The 14,547-nt window shown below is 42.0% G+C and overlaps 1 protein-coding gene and 1 long non-coding RNA gene across 2 annotated transcripts in view; one reads left to right on the plus strand and one right to left on the minus strand.

Moving 5' to 3' along the window:
- LOC310638236 overlaps positions 1-641 on the minus strand; it is a 71,928-nt gene extending 71,287 nt beyond the window's left edge. Inside the window, exon 1 of the long non-coding RNA XR_014492070.1 lies at positions 442-641. This is a non-coding gene — a long non-coding RNA (uncharacterized lncRNA). The remainder of the gene's footprint in view (positions 1-441) is intronic.
- The window catches only part of NIBAN1 (niban apoptosis regulator 1), a 149,023-nt gene that overhangs the window by 117,138 nt on the left and 17,338 nt on the right, over positions 1-14,547 (plus strand). Inside the window, exons 6-11 of the mRNA XM_083359070.1 lie at positions 1,155-1,270; positions 1,458-1,562; positions 2,511-2,673; positions 4,197-4,384; positions 5,052-5,213; positions 5,768-5,878. Coding sequence (XP_083215196.1) covers positions 1,155-1,270; positions 1,458-1,562; positions 2,511-2,673; positions 4,197-4,384; positions 5,052-5,213; positions 5,768-5,878 — 845 coding nt within the window. The remainder of the gene's footprint in view (positions 1-1,154; positions 1,271-1,457; positions 1,563-2,510; positions 2,674-4,196; positions 4,385-5,051; positions 5,214-5,767; positions 5,879-14,547) is intronic.

Genomic DNA, 14,547 nt, shown 5'->3' on the forward strand with positions numbered 1-14,547 from the left:
AAGGCAGAATTTCCCCACACACACACACACAAACTTTCTTTTTTATAGGTTTAACAGCAGATCTTTTATTATTTTTATAGAGGTCAACAGAGAAAGGATGGTTTCTTTTTTTAAAAAAACCCAACTAAGTGAAATTGACCAGAGTTCTGTCAAGTTTCTCCTTCTAGCCTATGCCCAGAAAGAATTAGAACCTTTGTGACTGAAACATAGACTGGACAGTAGCAAGCCCTCACCAGAATATCACCAAAATAGAGGAAGGGGTTGAAATCCAGAAAGGGATTTGTTCAATTGCCAGTTTTTGTGTAGGATTCAAACAGTTAAAGACTACAACATGGAAAAGCTCCAAGTCACTCATTACTAGCTTAGGTCCCATAAATAAATGAAATTTTGGATTTCTGTGACAACTTGCATCAGTTTATACTTGTTTACACTGAACTGTACCTGATGCCTAGAATTCTTCTTCTTCTTCTTCTTCTTCTTCTTCTTCTTCTTCTTCTTCTTCTTCTTCTTCTTCTTCTTCTTCTTCTTCTTCTTCTTCTTCTTCTTCTTCTCCTTCTTCTTCTTCTTCCTCTTCGTCTTCGTCTTCCACAGCTTTCCTAGAACAAAAAATGTCTTAGAGAAAATGCTAGAGTGATGCTTTCTCACACACAAAAGACAAGCTAAACTTGAGTGCAAGATGTTAAAGCTGAGCTTTCATGTAGCATGGTGCATTACTTAATCTGGTTGGTTTCATAATAGACTTTGCCTATCAAAATTACTTCATACCTAGCAACTGCAAAAAAATAAGTAACTGCAAAAAACTCCAGATACCAGAGCCCTGGTGGTGCAGTGGTTAGAATCCAGTATTGCAGGATGACTCTGCCCATAGTCTGGAGTTTGATCCTGACCAGCTCAAGGTTGATTCACCCTTCTTTCCTTCCAAGATTGGTAAAATGAGGATCCAGATTGTTGGGGACAATATGCTGACATTGTAAATCACTTAGAGAGTGCTGCAAAGCACAATGAAGTGGTATAGATGTTTAAGTGCTATTGCTATTTCTATTCAGAACTAATAGCTAAATAAGCATTCAAGGTTGTTATTTTTTAAAAATTATAAAAATGAAAAGAAACATCACATTTATTTATAGAAACCAGTTGTTTTTTGTGTCTTCCAGATCCTTTCAAACATCCTTCCTTTGAAGGTCAAGCATTTTTAGAAGCTGTCCAGTTTTTCCGTCAGGAGAAAGGCCATTATGGGATGTCAGAAATGATTATAGGAAATGAAAATCAGGTACTTGCATCAGGAAGTGTGGGAATAAAGAGTTTTATGAAAAATCTTCCATTCTTTTTGAAAGAATTCCATTCTTTATGGAATGACTTTTTTTGAAAAGCATGTTTATCTCAACCATTCTCAGAACGAACCAATTTCTGTGCTTTTGAGACTAAAAAGAAAATTATTACATTTCATCTCTTTCCAGATTCTTAGCAACCTTGTGATGGAGGAACTCCTATCTAGCCTTCAGAGCATGATGCTCCCTAAAATGAAAGGAAAGAGAAATGACCGAAAGCGGGCATGGTTTGGCGTAAGTACTACATTATATTTTCTTATCGGGAAGTTCTTTTTAGAAACAAAAACAAAAAACCCCATAAGTTAATAACAACCACTTCAGGAAAGCCACCTGGATGTGTATATGAAGTCAACAAGTCTTGAGCTGAAACAAAAGAAGACTATTGTCCACATGTTTCTGAAAAGTAGAATATTACAGAGATTTGGTTTTTTTTAAAAAAATGCTTTCAAATTTAAGCAATTTATTTATAAATGTAATTAGCTAAAAGCATTGAAACCATCATTCCTCTAAGATGTTTCTTGCTATCAAATGGCAAAACTCAGACTTCTTTTTACAAAATATTTTTGAACCATTTGTTCTTTCTTTAATCTGGAACTTAGTATCTTTCAAGAGGTGTTGCAGCTGGAAGTACTGTAGCCATCAAGAAACAAAGATTACAGGTAGTCCTCAACTTACAACAGTTCATTTAGTGACTTTTGAAATTACAGCAGCCCTGAAAAAAGTGTTTTTCAAACTCACAACCATTGCAACCTGTCCATGGTCATCTGATCAAAATTAAGATGCTTGGCAACTGACTCCTATTTATGACGGTTGCATTGTCCTGAGGTCATGTTGATTCCCTTTTGATTCCCTTCTAACAAGCAAGTGGGGAAGTCAGATTCACTTAACAACTGTGTTACTAACTGAACAACTGCAGTGATCCACCTAACAACTGTGGCAAGAAAGGTCGTAAAATGGGACAAAGTTCACTTAACCAGTGTCTCGCTTAGCAACAGAAATGTTGGGTTCAGTTATGATCATAAGTTGAAGACTACCTGTATTAACAACATTTGTGACTCTACTTAGGTAAAAGTTATATTTTAATTACAAGAGCATTCATTAACTTCATAGTTAACTCATGAAGCTGGTTTGGAGCTGGTTTGCATGGCTGACAAATAATTTCATTCATGCTTTTTGTCATAGATTCTAGAAGAAACATACAATTTGGTACATGATCAGGTGTCAGATAGTTTACGTGCTCTGAAAGAAGAATGCAAAGAGGTTACTCTAGGACTAGAGGGAACTATTCGTTCAAATATAGACCAGATTGTGACTTCGAAAGACTTTCTGGCTGGAAAAATAAAAGGTAAGTTGAATGTCACACAGTCAGTGTGTTTGTATTTTTCCTTTTAAATCTAATAATCACAGTATCAGTTAACAATCCTAATTTGCATATAGCTAAAATATTTTTTTTATGTTTGCCCCTTTTGAGGATATCTACCTTTATATAGCGTGGGCCTAAGCTTATTTCATAATATGTTCACATTGTATGTTGTTTCTTTTGAGATGGAAAGAACAGTTGGAAATTCCTGTTTAAGTGGATGCAACAAATTTATGATTAATATTGTAGATGATCTAATTCTATTTTATTAAAAAGCAATAAAAACTATAAACAATACAATACAAATGAAGATGATCGCTAGCACTTCCAGCTTTGGTATGCAGTTCTTGCCACATTTATCAGGACTAGTCTGCAAATACCTTGTATTTTCTTAATTCTGAAATGTAGTTGCATAGTAGGGTAGCATCATTGCATTAACCATATTTAAGCTGATGGTTTTATACTGTACTTGTATTCTCTAACAGTGAAATAGCCCCATTATTATGTTTTTCAATTAAATGGTGTGCTATTCAAGTGTGTAAAATGCACCATCTTATAAAGTTTGCTTTTCTACAATATGATGTCTATATGCATACATAGGTAGTCCCATTCTTGCAATCCAACTGATGATGGGTGTTGGTTGTGTTCTTTTTGACAATAAAAATTGTGTGTGAGTTCATTCTTACAGTTCCCTTACCTAATTCCTTTTTGGGCAACATGGAAACTATTGAACTATCTTTGAACTATAATTCATCACATGTCCCAGAATGTCCTTTTCTTTCATAACAAGTTTGGTGTGTGTGATTTTGTGGATTGATTCAGGCTTTTAAACCTTGCAAAAGCTTATGGAAATTGAATTGACCCAACAGCAGATAAAAGCAGTAATCTAAAAATCAATTTTCCAAGTTTTATGCCCGGTGAAAAGAAGTTAATGAGTTGTATTTATTTGATTTAGTCACATATTTGCAAACAGGCTTTTCAAAAGTTTACATACTACTGTACTATATTATTCTAATATTGAAAACCAGCAGTGAAGTCAGAAATGGTGATCTCATGACCATGGGATACTGTGACCATTATAAATGTGTGCTGGTTGCCAAGTGCAGAATGATTGCAGGGATGCTAAAAGTTTGAAGACTGGTTTTAAATCTACTTTTTCAGTGCTGCTATAAATTCAAATGTTTGCTGAATGAGAAATCAGTAAGAGAGAACTACATGTAGTAAATTATATAAAATGGCAATTTTTCACTGGAGATGAGCCTAATGCTGGGATAGATTGAGGGCAATAGAAGAAGTGGACGACAGAGAATGAGGTGGCTGGATGGAGTCACTGAAGCAGTAGGCGTGAGCCTAAATGGACTCCAGAAGATGGTAGAGGATAGGAAGGCCTGGGGGAATGTTGTCCATGGGATCGCGATGGGTCGGACATGACTTTGCAACTAACAACAACATTTGTCTTTAGAGACTCCTTCTTGAGAGTTCAACTCAGGTTTAACTTAAATCTTCAGGGAACATAGCAGAAGCTATCCAGATCTGTTGCAGTGAAAGTATACAGCCCTTTTTAGCTTCTATACTAGAGGAACTCATGGGGCCAGTGAGCTCTGGATTCACTGAGGTCTGTCTGCTGTTTGAAAAGGAAGTCGACGCAATCAGTCAAACCTTTCAAGCAACAAATGATGTTGCAACACTAAATGAGGTAAGGAAACCATGATGCTAAATTGTTTGCCTTCTGTATGGATGGGAGTCACTTGGGGTCATCAGCCTTCAGTTTCTTCTCTGAGGCATTATTGATTTATTTTGGTCAAAGGTTTCCAAGTCTGACTGAGATCCCATACTCTTTCCTTGGGTAAATAACTATCTCTTAGTTTCCACCTGTACATTAAAAATAAGAACTTGTCTCACCCGAAATGTATAGAGCAGGATTACAAAAGTTGGTAAACTACACTCCAAAATCTGAATTTATAAAAGTTGATAAACTATATTCCTTAATCTGGATTTATCATATTTTTGTTTATTGTTAGACAATCAAATTCCCCTGAAAATCTCAGAAACAACATGTTTGAAAGGAAAAAAAATATTGTACAGAACAGTCTACAAAAAAAATCAACTTTAGCAACCATGTAACATGAGAATCCAATTCAGGAATCCAATTTCTTTTCCCTTTCCTTCCATGATAGGTTAATCATTCCTCTTTACTGAGGAATGCCAGCAGAACTCCAGAAATCTTTCTCATTTACCATATGACACCAAGGGCTGCTATAGTTGTGTACCTACCCAGTTACAGCACCTTCTGATTTTTGAATGGATAGTATATGTACCATTACTGGAAAATCTACTTCCTTCCCAATCTGTGTTTCTGACAGAATGTGAATCACCTGATGAACCTACCACACAACTCTGTCAAAATGGAGCCTTGCTATCTAAAAGTCAATTTTCTTCAAGAACAACTCCAGGATCTCAAGACCCGCTTCAAATTCGACAACATTGACTTGGTTATCCAGAGGACACATAATATAATGCAGGAGGTATGATAGGATTCATGTATACTTTGACCATCAGCAATATGCAGGCTGATCTGAGGAGTTTAATATAGGTTTGGATTATTTACCAACCTTAATTTCTAAGGATTTGGATTCCCAAATGCAAACTAGAATTCCATTTAGAGATATAACCAAGACCCCTTAAATCAAATCTCTGAATCACATAGTCATGAATCACATAGTCACAAAGTCTTATTTGGTAAGATTCTGATGATATAAACCATAAATGGTTTGTGGATTATGCTAAGCCACAGTTTCTTGAACGTGGTTTAAAAGCTCTATTATGAACCTCAGTTCATATAACGTATTAACATAAAAACCCTCTGCATTATGACTTCATGTACAAACCAATTCATGGAATAATTTGTAAAGACAAAGATATTTGGAATAAGAAGAAAAAACATTGCCAACATGCCTTGTAAATAAATATTTGCGTCTACAAATAAAGTAAACTAGATGTTGACATAGAGACAGATCTGAGAGGCAGATGGACCTCTACAAGAAAATAAATAAGGCAACTATTTTTTATCTGTTTTTAGATTCTGGAAAATGCAGTATATACATTTGAGCAGCTATTAGGTTTAAATCATTCCAAAGACATAACCAAAATGGCAACAGCCATTGAAAAAGTCAAACTTCGTGTTCTTAAGGTAAAGTATGTATTTCTTTTGCTTGTTCTCAAAGTAGGAATGTTGGGTTATAATGTTCATTATACAGTCCAAATGCCAAAGAAGGTATTTTCTCTGTATTACTATTAATGAAAAGTACAGATAATTATTTGACTTGTCTAGATGCAAAATATCATATATTTTAATAGTATGTCTTTAATCTGTGTTGTGTTAATAGAGATAATAGTGATCATGATAATAAAAACACAGTAAAGGTGTGTTTGAGTAGTGCTGCTTTTGTGGGAAAATAAATTCAGTGGTGCATCTAAAGAGGAAAGATGTTGAAAATTGAAATTTGGAAATAAAGATAAAAAGTAAAACAGCTAACATTTTGAAATAATTAAGGATTTACTAAAGGAAGGGAAAATTTGGGTTTGTTCTTGGTAGGCAAAATATGCATTACATCCTATTTAAATGTATTTCTATATAGAGCCTGAGTTGCAATAGCTGTATATCTGAAGTTGGCCTTCTGAATAATTAGAAGGCTGACGTCTAATTCAATTCTGAATGAACATATAGCATCATATATATTTGTGCAACATGGGCCCAAGGTCACTTTTACCAAAAAAAATATGAATTGACCATAAAGTGAATAGCAGATGTAGAAAGTGTATATATGTATGCTTTTGAATTTGCATTCTATGCTACATTATGGAAGGTCAGATGACTAGTTTTTCAATTTCCCTTCATATTTGTTGATAAGATTAAATCCTCTCCAGAGCGTCCTGGTAGAGATTGGATCAAATTTTGGATATGGGTTTCAGAGCAAATCAAGTAGACATGCATATTCAAAAAAGGAACCTGCTTTTTAGAAAGCCACTGTATAAAATAAAAAGGTAAATTCTTGTTAGAATCAAACTTGATTCTTGGAGGCTTGATGGACAGATCCATGTAATGTTCTTAGCAATAATACAAAAATAGTTTTCCATTGCTTTTTTTGCATTTTTTAAAACCTTCCAATCTATAATTCTGATATTTCCTAATGCAGTGGCTCCCAAACTTTTCTATACCCCTAGAACGTTTCCGATATATTCTCGCACCCCTTACAAAAGTTTGAAATAATGGGAGTGTCTTCGGTGATGTCGCTGAGAATAGACCTGGGAGAGAGACTCTCCTCTCCCTGGGTCCGATTTTCCCTTGCTGGTGGGTCTGTTTGGACTGAAAGCTGCCCTGGAGAGGTGGCCACCAAGGGGTGAAGCTTTGGGGACCACAGGCCGGTGGTAGCCGGCTTGTTGGAGCCAAAGGAGCCCCTGGAATCAGCAGAAGAAAGGAGGACCGCATTCATGCGATTCTCCATTACCAGCTGATAGTCGGAAACGGAGAAGGAGCTCAGAATGACAGCAAACAGCTGAACACGGTGAGAACGCCATCTTTTTTCTCAGTAGAGGTGGATTTATTGGCAATTAGCTCTTTTACAGCTCAGAGTGAAGCCTTTCATCTTTAGGGAGGGGGTGGAATTCCTTTTTTTCCCCTCCTGAACTCTAGTGGCAGTTTAAGCTTTTGTGCAACTTAAGAACTTCTCATATCGTAAGCTGTTTGAGCCTTAAGAGAACTTTGGGGAAGTTATTGTTCTTATAGAGGCTTTTTGTTTTTTGTTTTCTTGCTGGAAGCGTCAGTTTGTATTTTCTATCTATTCAGCTCATTTTCTCTTTTGGCCAGTTTTTGTTCTTTTCCTTTTTCCCTTTCAAACGTATCAGGAATGGACATCTTGTGTTGCCCGGTGGCTAAATTGAGAATCTTTTTTCACTCTCATCTGTCTGGTGTTGACCTAGCCTAGATGTTTGACTGTATGCCCAGACATTCCTTATCTAAGACCTTGAAACTTTTTTGAGAAAAGATTTGCTTTTACTCTATCTGGCCTTACAAAACATACTATATTAATAAATAAATGGTACTTGGAGCCATCTTCTCCCTTGGATTATAAGTATTGTGTTTTGGAACTATAACAAGCTGTCTTAGAAGAACTGGAAATTAAGAATTTGTGGGGTTTTTTTCTCTTTCTTCTTTTGAATAGAATGTGGTAGACTATAAACCTGATATTTTTGCCTTTTTCTTTTTATCCTTTTTATTCTGGGAGTTTTTCCGTTTTTTCTTTTTCCTTTTTTCATTATCCTCCCCCTTTTTTTCTCCTGTTGCTATTTTTTACCTTCTTCTTTTCTTTTTATTTTTACCTATTCTTGTGGATTTTTCCTCCTACCAATAGGAGGTTATTGGATTATAAAAGCTGGCTATTTGGCCACCCTGTGGATTACAATATAAGGTATAGAGACCAAGATGAGCACTTCAAACCTATCTAAACTTGGGAGAAAAGGATCTTCCGCCCCTGCCTCGACCTTTGCAAGTCCAGTATATCAAAAATCAATTACGACAATGCTGCAGCAAGAAAAAATGGATGCCCAACAAAAAGACACTCAGACCATTTTGCCGGCAATTGCAGCCCAGATGGCATCCTTGACAAAAAACTATGAAGACTTGAAAAATGATCTTGATAAAATGCATCAAAAAATTATTAACATAGATTCACAAATTGAAAATTTTAAACAAATGATTACAGATAATCAGCAAAGGATCTAAAAAATGGAAGATAAGTCAGTCGAAGTTGACCAGAAATTAGAATCCTTAAAAGATGAAAATGAAAAATTGGTCCAAATAAATGGAGAACTGGAAGATTCTCTTGTGGTGATAGAGATGGAGCGGGCGTCATACTTTTTAAGGTTTCAAAATTTAATAGAAGACAAGGAAGAGGACCTCCTAGACCTGATAACTGAGTTACTTGCAGGTGTTCTAGGAATGGGGAAGACCCAAATGAAAAGAGAATTGGATCAGGTTTACAGAGTTAACTCAAACTATGCTAGGAGAAATAAAGTGCCTAGAGAAGTCCATGTTAGATTTCTTAGAAGATCCATAAAAGATGAGATTTTGAGAAAAGTAAGAGATCAACTGTTAAAATACAAAGACAAAGAAGTAGTTGTGCTCAAACAATTTCCTAGAAGGGTAAGAGAGGCTCGAAGAGATTATCAGTTCTTAACCAGGAAACTGGTCGAAAAAGGAGTCAAATTTCAATGGTTGCTCCCAGAAGGGATCCTAATCTATTGGGATACGAAGATATAGACTGGATACCCTGCTTAAAGCAATGGAATTTTTTGACACTCACACAGCATTCTTCTAAAAAGGTGACTCTGAACCCAAGAAACAAGAGGAAATGGTAACTGAAGGAGCGGCCAAACAAACAGAGGAGAAAGAAGATAAAAACACATGCTTAGAAGCAGGTGCAAGACCAAGAGACCAGAGACAGATTAGATCGACTAGAAGACAGACCGAGATATAACTGAAAATTATGAAGGAGATTGAAATTTTCTCAATAAATATAAATGGACTGAACTCTCCTTTAAAAAGGAGAAATTTTTTACAAGACTACAGAAGTTAAAAATGGATATAATTTGCCTCCAAGAGACACATATTAAGAGAAAACACTTTAAAATCCTAGAACAACTGAAAATGGGTAAACTTTACTTTACACTCACATCTCAAAAGAAAAGGGGAATAGCCCTTTATATTAAAGGAAAGATGAATCCCAAACAAATTTATGTAGAAGAAGAGGAGAGAATATTAATGGTGGAAATCATGATGGATCAAAAACAGATATTGTTTGTAATGTAGTGGGTCTGACGCAAGGAAGAGACTCCAGCCGGAGTACGTGTTCAGCTCTTTATGGGGGGGGGTAGCGTACTGAAGAACAAGGGCTACCTGGCCTCCTTATATACCTGGTCAGGTAGGCAGCTAGCCAATGGGGTTGCCCTAGGTTTCCCACCGAAACTGGGTTTCCCGCCAAAACCATCCAGGCCAAATGCCCCCTGGTGGCTGCTGCTATGCAGAGGCTTGTACCTGGATACATTACACCCCTCCCCCCTTAGAGAAGAACAACCTTGTAACTATAACACACACATAACTATTTACAACACAACATGATGTATACTCGTGCGTGGATGTCACTTGCACACATAGTCTGCTAGGTATGCAGGTGTCCTGTGGGACCTGGTAGACCGTCTGGGTGTGGCTACTCCCTGGCCCAACCTGTCTGGCTCACGATATTCTTGCACTGGGTTGGGTCTGGCTGCCCGGTTCCTGCCACCAATGATGCCCTGCTGCTGCAGGGCTGGTTGTAGGAGGCCATCTTCCTCAGGTTCAGGGTCCGTGTGGCTTCCAGTTGGTCTGGCCTCTTCTGGGGTGTGATTGTCAGGTTGGGCGTGTGTGGTGCACTCAGGGACCCTTCCTCTGAGCTGGTCTATATGACGCCTGATGTGTCTATCCCCCTCCACCCCTATGATGTAGGATAGAGGCCCCGTTTTGTCAACTACTGTCCCTGGAATCCATGTGTGTCCTGCCCCGTAGTTCCTTGCCCAAACCAGGTCCCCCACGTTGAGTACCCTATGTGATGTGGGCCTGTCCGTTTCTGCTGCCACACGGTCAGGGTGCAAACGGTCAAGCTTGGTGATGAGGCACCGTCCCCATCGTAGTTCTGCTGGGCTCTTCCCGGTGGCAACGCACAGTGTGGTGTGTTGGGCGAGCAGAAATTTTGCCAGTCTGTGATGCCAGTCTGGGGACGCTGATGATGCGCTGGAGCGCGTCCTTGGTTGTCCTTACCATCCGTTCAGCTTGCCCGTTAGTCGATGGGTGGAAGGGCGCGGAGGTGGCGTGTCTAATCCAATTCGCCTTCAAGAATGCTTGGAAATCATTAGCGGTAAACTGAGGCCCGTTATCGGATACAATGATGTCGGGGAGGCCGTGTGTGGCAAAGAGAGCTCTGAGCACTTGGATTGTCCTAGCCGAGGTCATGTTGGGAACAGGGACTACCTCCAGCCACTTAGAGTGGCTGTCCACTACCACTAAGAACAGTTGGCCCTGGAAGGGCCCCGCATAGTCAATGTGGATGCGGGACCAGGGTGTATGTGTGGCCTCCCACCTGTGTACTGGTGCGTGGGGCATTTCTGGCCTGGATCTCTGGCACGTGTAACAGGCCTTGACCCGTTCCTCAATGTCCTTGTCCAGCCCTGGCCACCAGAGGTAGCTTCTGGCCAGTGCCTTCATCCTAACCACCCCCGGATGTCCCTCATGTAAGGATTCCAATACCCTGCCCCGGACTGCAGTGGGGATGATGACCCTGCTTCCCCAGAGGAGGCAACTCTTGTGCGTGGAGAGCTCGTGTCGCCTGGTGAAATAGGCCTGTAACTCCGGCCCCGGAGACTTGTCCTGCCACCCTGTGCAAACCCATGAGTGTACCCTGCTCATGATGTTATCAGTGGCTGTGTTGCTGGCAATGTCCTTGGCATGGACTGGGCATTCTGGTAATTCCTGCAGAGCTAGGATCTGCGTTGCTGGTGCCGGGTCTGGTTCAGTGGTGTCAAGGGGTAGCCTACTTAAGCCGTCTGCGTGGCCCATCTCCTTCCCTGGCTTGTGCACCAGCTTGCAATTGTAAGCTGCAAGGAAGATGGACCACCGGAGCATTCTGGGAGACAGAATTTGGGGTGTCTGCTTGTCCTTTGTGAACAGGCCCAGGAGTGGTTTGTGGTCCGTGTAGACAGTGAACTCCCTGCCATACTGGTAATCGTGGAACTTCTTAATTCCTGCCACGATTGCCATGGCTTCCCTATCAATTTGGGCGTAGTTCCTCTCTGCTCCAGACAGCGTCCTGGAATAGTAGGCTATGGGAATTTGAGCCCCATTAGGCTCAAGGTGACTTAGAACTGCGCCCACGCCATAAGGGGATGCATCGCACGCAATGCATATGGGCTTTGTTTCGATGAAGTGTGTTACTGTGGACTTGTCAGACAGAAGCGCTTTTAATGCTCTGAAGCTTTGATCATGGACGGAAGTCCAGACCCATGCTGCCTTTTTGTCCAGTAACCTGTGAAGTGGCTCTGCAATGGCTGCCTTGTGTGGGAGGAATGTGTGATAGAAATTGAGCAGGCCCAGGAATGCCTGTAGCTCTGCCTTGTTCTTGGGTGTGGGTGCCAGTTTGATTGCCCTAAGCTTGGACTTTGTGGGGTGGATTCCCTTGGCATCTACCCTGAATCCCAGAAATTCTGTGGATGGAACACCTATGCTGCACCTCTCCTTTAGTTTGAGGCCAGCAGTGCGCAGCCTGGATAGTACCTCCCTCAGCCTACCTGCCAGCTCTTCTGCTGATGCTCCTGCAATCAGGACGTCATCGAAATAAGGACAGACTCCTGGGATGCCCCTGAGGGTTTTCTCCATAATTTCCTGGAAAATGCCAGGAGCTACGCTGATCCCAAACTGCAGCCTGTTCACCCTGAACACTCCCCTGTGAGATACTATAGTCTGAGTGTCTGCTGTTGCCTTGGTAACCGTGAGTTGCTGGTACGCCTATGCAAGATCGAGCCTTGCAAAAATGGCGCCGCCTTGGAGGGAAGCGAGAACGTGGCTGACCGTGGGTGCGGGTTTAGGGCACGGTTCACCGAGCACTTGTAGTCGGCGCAAATCCTTATCTCCCCGTTGGATTTGAGCGGGGTGACGATCGGGGTTTCCCACTCCCCCCCATTTATGGGCTCTAAGATTCCCTGGGCCACCAGCTTATCCAGTTCGCACTCAATTTTGTGCTTGAGCACAAAGGGGACTCGCCGCGGCCTGACCCTAGTGGGGGGACGTTCGGGTTTAGCTTGAATGAGATGGGGGGCCCTGTGTACCCAGCGTCCCATCGAAGATGTCTGTGAACTCTTTGCAGACGGCCTTGACGGAGTCTCCCTGGATCCGGTGGATCCCAGAGACTATGATTCCCAGGGCCTCAAACCAGTTTAGGCCGACTAGGCTGGCTCTCTGGCCCTCTACCACTACCACCTCCAGGTGCTCTTCGCGACCCTTAAACCCCACCGAAACGGTAGCCTCCCCCTTTACCTTGACCGGTGAGTTCTGGAAGTCGGTCAGGGCTAAATTTGTGGGCCGTAATTTAATCCGCTGCTTGCTCTGGCTGTTGATATAGTTAAGGGTCTCGTCCGAAATGACAGAGACCGCTGATCCGGAGTCAAGCTCCATGCTGCAAGGAATGCCCTGCAACCGGATTGTTAGTCTAATTTTTCTTTTTTCTTTTTTTTATTGAAAAGTTTTAAAATACAATTTTCCTTTAAGAATCCCCCCTTCCCCCTCCCTCCTCCCCCCTCCCTACCTCCCCCCCTCCCCCCCTCCCCCCCGGACTTCCCAGAGCTAAATACAAGGTATATATATAAAAAGCAATCATAAACAATCATATACTAACAACTATAAACTCTAAAATCCATCACTCTCTAACTTATATAGGATAAAACAAGCCTTAATAATATTGAATATGTAAAAAAAGAAACTAAGATAAGAAAAGAAAAAAAGACGAAAGAAGACTTATTCAAATGCTACATAAAACTTCTTAACCCTATACTTATTCTGGATAAACTCAATCCATTTTCTCCATTCCATAATATAGCGTTCTTGCGAATGATCTTTCAAATAGGCCGAAATCTTCGCCATCTCTGCCAGGTCGGAAACCTTTAAAGTCCACTCCTCTATGGTCGGCAGTTCCTCTTTCTTCCAATATTGGCCTATCAAAAGTCTTGCCGCCGTAATTAAGTTCAACATCAACTTGGTGTCCACAACTGTAGCGTCTGTAATTATTCCCAACAAAAAAAGTTGCGGACAATGTCTAATTTTTCATTTGAGCAGCCGGCGGCTACCCGTGTGGTGGATGTCCAGCCGGCTCTCAACGTAGCCAATTCATAATTTGGTTGGGGCCCCAGTACCTTCAGACGGCGATTCCTCTTGGCACAGCTCGTGGATTTCTTCTCGGGGGCGGCGGCTACGACAGACCGCAGCTATGTGGCCTGTTTTCTTGCAGGCCCGACACATGGCCGACCGGAACTTGCAGAGGGTGCGCACGTGGTTCCCACCGCAGCCTGCGCACTTCTGTGAATTGGGGTTGTTGCTCACCGGCTTGGGCTTGTTTGGGCATCCGCCTCGGTGGTTGGGGGTCGACTTCTGTCGGAGGAGGTCGATGCTCTGCTCACCCTCCTCGTCCTCGGCTGTGGCGACCTGCTGGGGGATGCTGGCCGCCTGGCTGCTGGTTCGGGTCTCCTGGACTGCTTGGACGGCCCCGCAGGCCGCTTCGTGGGCGAGGATGGCGTCTTGGGCCTCCTGGAGCGAAACCTCCTCCTTTTCGAACAGGCGCTCTTGCAGCCCCCTGTCTCGTAAGCCGCAAACCAGCCTGTCTTGTAGCCGCTCCTCCAAGTTCGAAAACGTGCAGGTGACGGTGGCTTCTCGTAGGGCGGTGATGAAATCGGCTCTGGACTCATCAGGACGCTGGTCCTTCCTTTCGAACTGCAACCTCGCGGCCAATTTAGACCACCGGGGCCGGAGGTTGGCTTGGCAACGAGGTCCCGGTAAGAGATGGTATCGGTGGCTTCTGGGGTGAACAGGTTCGTGGCCATCTTTAGGGGTGCGGGTCCCCCGATGCACAGCAGGGCTGCTGCCTTCGCGCTGTCCTCCGAGATCTGGTTGAACTGCATGTACAGCTCGGCGTGCGCCAGGTACCAGGCCCATTTCTCGGGGTGGCGGGTGTCAAATTCGCGGGGTTGTCCAGCCCGTGCCATCGCATGGTCAGTTGTGGGTCT

Source organism: Vipera ursinii, assembly GCF_947247035.1.
Source record: "Vipera ursinii genome assembly, chromosome: 3".
Lineage (NCBI taxonomy): Eukaryota > Metazoa > Chordata > Lepidosauria > Squamata > Viperidae > Vipera > Vipera ursinii.